The following is a 5,339-nucleotide window of genomic DNA, read 5'->3' as shown; positions in this document are numbered from 1 at the left end:
TTTAGAAACAACAACATCAAACGCCAACATGCAGAATTTATTTATAGTTCACCGAGTTCACAGTGCACTTACACTAACGTGGGGCTTTCCCTGTTTACATATATTTATTTTTTAATATTGCGATGATGGATTAACACACAAGAAAATTGTAAAACATTTATTTTTAATGCTTACAAAAAACAATGACTCTCAGGTACAGCCTTTTAGAAAACACCTACAGCTTTATTTATTTGTCCAAATAATTCTAATGTAGACCTAGAGTAGGAGCTAGTGATATTAAAAATAAATTATACCACAAATCATAACTGAAGAAACTACATTTTAAACTGAGAGAGACATATGGAAGTACATCAGTGCCAGCAAAATATTGTATAGTCAAATTAAACATTTTGAATGTTGAAACTTTCTTATTTAAATGTTTGTGTTTTTAAATATTTTTTTTTTCTTTAAATAATTAAATTAAATAACTTTGAATATGGATATATTTTTTATAACTAAATTAAAAAAATGTTGGCACTTTAATACCAACATATTTATATTGAATTGAATTGAAACAAATATTGATTTTTTTATTTTATTATTTGAGTAAAAATATTAAACTCTATATATACAAAATAATTAAATAATTAAACGATGAAAACGATAATAAATATTACCTTTTAATATACAAATGATTGATTTTAATTTTTTCAAAATATATTTGATGATTAAATAACAACAATATTTTAATAAAATATTTCAACAGTTAAATAAACGTTTTTCAAAATGTTAAATTCAACCATTCAATATTCTGATGGCAGCTCTTAACAAAAAAATAATTACTTACTTACTTACTTTACAAAAATATTACATCACTTTATACCCAAAATGTAAGGTCATCAAAACACTGTCTCTGGTTGCAAGCATTACATCTTAAAGACTTTTATCACAGCTGGGTTCCAGTAAACTTTACTGGGCCATCTGGACCATGACTGCCTTCCAAGCTCGGTCTTTGTTGTACTCCTGCAGCAATCCGCTGGTTTGCTGAAAGCAAGGCGACAGAAATCACTGTTGCTGTACAGATCAGAGCTCTGTCTAATGGTTCGGCGTCTACCTCGCAGTGATGCTGGGATGCGTGCGGGGCCCCGTCACACTCCGTGGCTCCCCTGCGCAGCTGACTCTTGTAGGACGCACAGTGCACCACAGTGGCTGAAGTCAGAATGGCCTGCACCAGCAGCAGCACCAGCAGGATCAGCAGCAAGATGTCATACGATTGCTGGAGGAATTGAAGGAGGTTTCACTTGTTTTTCATGTCATTTTTACTCTGTGTCATGAGGGGGCTCAGAGTATACTTGTTCAAGTGCAGTAAGAGACAAGATTCAGGGGGACACGTGTACCCCTCAAAAAATTGTTGATGGTGGTGCTGACACAGTAGATTATGTCAAACTCCAACTCTCCCGACTCACTCACATGTTTCAATGTTGAAGACTTCGTCTCCAAGATGCAGTAAGTCCCTCATTATTACTATATTTTGAACGTATTACTTTATAAAGTTCTCCTCCGTCTGAAATCTCAGCAAACGAGAGGTTACGAGAGTGGAGTCCATTATGACAATAATATTAATGGCTTCACTCCTCCTCCAGCTAGCTGTAATCACGCCCCGCTTTGTTTATACAACGAGTCCCTTGGAGGTGGAGACTTCCTGGATTGATGACGCGTGGTGACAAACTTGCTTGCCCAATCGCAGCAGAGTGGGCGCGGCTATGATGAAAAACATTTCATCTCTGGAAAAAACAGGTATTTTCAGTGGGCGGGGCTTAAGAACATTTTCTAATGTAAATATTTCAATGAAAAGAGAGTTTTGTACAAACAGAAACACACAGATTACAATAGAGTCCAACTTCTATTCAAGACACACTTAAATCAACACATTAGTTGAACTTTAATTTCAATTTTTGATCTCACCTGGAATACTTTCAACCTTCACTGTTTCATTATCTAAGATCAGCTAAACATTTCTGAATATTCTAAAAAATATTCTTGTACTTTTGATTGAAATCTGTAAATGTAAAATCGATAAGTACCCCAAATATGTCTTAAACAGATTATGACATGTCTAAAAGTAATGTTTTGTTCTTTCTTTCTCATTTATTATTGGCCCTTTTTTTTCCAACATAGACATATTTAGGAATGTTAATGGCAGTGTTGTGTTGACGAGGTATCATGAAACAGATGATGGGGTTTCATGATACAGTGTATTAATTTTGAAACCACTAGATGGCACTCTTAGTTTGAATATAAGGTCAGGTTTCATTGAATTAGCATATTTGAGCCCAATACTATAAAGAAAAGAGTGACATCTAGTGGTCTTTTTTAAAATGGAGACACTGTTTAATGATACTCAAACAGCTGTTTCATGAGGCCTCATCAACACATCACTAGTTAATGCTAATGTTTTTGCTACTAGCTGTGTTTCCTTTCCCTTTCGGACTTCACAACTGTTATTGTACATACTTAAATATTGGAAAACCTCTAAATATTGTTTTTTTATGTTTCTTTAAAAAATATGTTTTTACGTTGATATTTATATATATCACAACAGCTTGAAACACATTTTTTTAAAGGTGCAAATTGAATCTTGTTAATTTGCCTGTAGTCTAAGTGGCTTAACCACAGATTGCCAGTTATTTACTAAGATTACCTTTTTTTTTAAGTATGAAAACCCTGTGGACTTTTTGTGCAAAATAATACAACATAAAGAAATTTGCATTGAGTAGATGAAGTACAAAGAAAATTTGCATTTAGGCCGGTTCTTTCAAGGCTTCTGCCTCTGAGGAAGATGCCGCTTGATTGGACTCAAAAGCCAATTAAAGGCTCCAGACACAGATGACCATGAGAACAGTGTCTTTCCATGAGAGTTGGTGACCAGAAAATACGCACTTCTTACGATTACAACTGAAGAATGAACGGGAATTCACTAAAACATTTATTTTTAAATTAAATTAGACAACCTTAGAAACAAGTAATCAATGTGTCACCATGTCGTGTTAGAGATTGTTTCCTTAAACCTCCATTATTGGTGAGGTTTGTGATTAGGTCAGGTGTTTGAAAAAAGACCTCTACTCAGACCAGGACTAAACAAGTCTATGCTTTAATCTGTGGGAGTTACTCAGCTGCATCCTATTTGTATAGAAGGTCATCTGGAAATGCGTCTGCTGACTAATACATGTTCCTTTGATTAAACTCACCTTGGCGATGGGAACGTCATGCAAGAAGATTTCAATGAAGCTGATCACGCTGCATGAAAGGAAGCCCGAGGCCGAGAACAGGAGCGGAGACGTCACGCTGCTGATGGCGATCAGGACTTCCACCTGAGAGGAGGATGTGCAGAGATGTTTAGAAGGAGAAATTATTACCCAGTGGGGATTAATTGGTTTTTACTATAATCTAATTCTTTGATTTATTTTGAAATTTTGAAATTACTTATTTTGTAGGATAAAATCATATTATATATGAGATGTTCGTTTATTTAATTATCCATTATCTTACTATTTAATTTAATTTGTATATCCCTCATTTAATGATGAATTGAACTTCATTTAACCCTTGTGTTGTTTCTGGGTCAGGATGAACAACCTCCACCACTGCATATTTATTACTCGAAGCGAGGGAGGTCATTCATCTTGACCCAGAGAAAACACAAGGGATACTACAAACACATTTGTTTTCAGGACTTTGGGTCACATTGACCCAGAGATAACAAGAGTTAATTAAATTAAATTAAATTAAATTAAATTGAGATTAATTTAATTTAATTTAATTTAATTTAATTTAATTTATAATTTATCTAAAACAACAAAAGAAAATCCTGTGTTTTTTTTAATACGGAAATAAATAAATCAAATAAATCAAATGTTTACTATAAAATGGTAAATATGAGTTTAGAATGGGATTGATAAGAGTATTTTTTTAGATCTTTTATTTCATTTTGGGTTTGCATTTGAGGGAAATGATGATATTCAACAATAAACTTTACTTACCAGACATTTGTTTGGATACTCTGATACCACATGACTTGCAATAGCACTTGGAAAACACTGCAAAAAAACATTAAGTGGATAAAAAGTGGGATTTTTAAGGAGTAAAATGTCCATGAAGACCTACAGCGACCAGAATCCAGAAGAACGTGACAGACAGGTAAGGGCCCGGCAGCAGAGCGTCCATGTTGAGAGCGATGATCCCCCCGAACACAGCGGAGATGCCCACGATCACCTCAATCACCTGTCGGAGAAAATAATGACTCCTCACGGAGGCGACACCACCGTCACGCTGTCACTTACCGAGTAGGCCTTGAGGAGCCGGACCGGCAGGACAGCCGGGGTCATCGCCAGAGGTCGGTCGTACGTCGGCGGCTGAGGGACGCATGGAGATGAGAGGGAGGACGAGGACGCCGGAGCCGCCGTCGGTCACTCACCTTCCTGTGGCAGCAGCAGTCCTCGGCGGAGCGAGCTGACAGGATGACCGTGCTGGCCATCAACACCTCCAGCACGATCATCAGGATGAGGTTAAAGTTGATCTGAGGGCAGATGTGGAGGTATAGAAGTAGCAGCAGAATATTGAACATCTTTAACGTCTCAAACGTTTTAAAGTCCGACTCTTTTAATTGAAATGTATTTGTTTTTTAATTGTTGAATTCATTTAATAAATAAATTGGTAAAAAAAAAAACTATTTTCAAAATGAATACATTTATTTTTACACATAGAGTTTCATATTTTAATTCTAATAATTCAAAAATAAATTGACTAAATTCAATATTTTTTAGTTCATAGCATTTTAAATTCAATATAAAAAATGTTGGTATAATAGAACTATCATATCAGACTAATCCAATCCAGCACTGATTTTAAATACACCCCAAATTACCGTTAGTTTAAAGCAGCTTCAGCCATGATGAATTGCATTGTCACATGATCGTCTGCGCAATGATTGGCTGAAAGTTGCATCACATGGACAGAAATCTATTGGTATTGTCTGCTTGCAGTTCTTTACCTAAATGTTTATATTTCATTTTAAAGGCTACGAATTAAAACAAGTTGAATTTGGAAAATGTATCTTTAAATAACTGGAATTAGAATATGAAACTTAATGTGTAAAAATGTTTTTATTTATTTAATTATTAAAACAAACATATTCGACCTTTCAATATACACATGATTAAATCCATCTATTTAAGTAAAACGAATTCAACCTCACAACATAGAAATTCAATAAAATAATTCAATGCTTCAAAATAAAAAAATAACATTTTAATATATAATATAGGCAGAAGCATCAAGAAAAAACATATCCATTATTCAAA

The 5,339-nt window shown here is 34.6% G+C and overlaps 1 protein-coding gene across 1 annotated transcript in view; it reads right to left on the bottom strand.

Moving 5' to 3' along the window:
- Positions 1 to 809: 809 nt before the first annotated feature.
- mlc1 (modulator of VRAC current 1) overlaps positions 810 to 5,339 on the bottom strand; it is an 8,821-nt gene continuing 4,291 nt past the window's right edge. The window contains exons 6-12 of the mRNA XM_087798139.1: positions 4,454 to 4,555; positions 4,320 to 4,391; positions 4,144 to 4,260; positions 4,020 to 4,076; positions 3,228 to 3,350; positions 1,094 to 1,255; positions 810 to 1,023 (exon numbers count right to left, since the gene is read on the bottom strand). Coding sequence (XP_087654265.1) covers positions 949 to 1,023; positions 1,094 to 1,255; positions 3,228 to 3,350; positions 4,020 to 4,076; positions 4,144 to 4,260; positions 4,320 to 4,391; positions 4,454 to 4,555 — 708 coding nt within the window. The 3' untranslated portion in view covers positions 810 to 948. The remainder of the gene's footprint in view (positions 1,024 to 1,093; positions 1,256 to 3,227; positions 3,351 to 4,019; positions 4,077 to 4,143; positions 4,261 to 4,319; positions 4,392 to 4,453; positions 4,556 to 5,339) is intronic.

This window comes from Callionymus lyra, chromosome 8, assembly GCF_982586985.1.
Source record: "Callionymus lyra chromosome 8, fCalLyr1.hap1.1, whole genome shotgun sequence".
In the NCBI taxonomy this organism is placed as follows: Eukaryota; Metazoa; Chordata; class Actinopteri; order Syngnathiformes; family Callionymidae; genus Callionymus; species Callionymus lyra.
The sequence above is the reverse complement of the archived record's forward strand: the minus strand, read 5'-3'. Positions and strand labels throughout refer to the sequence as shown.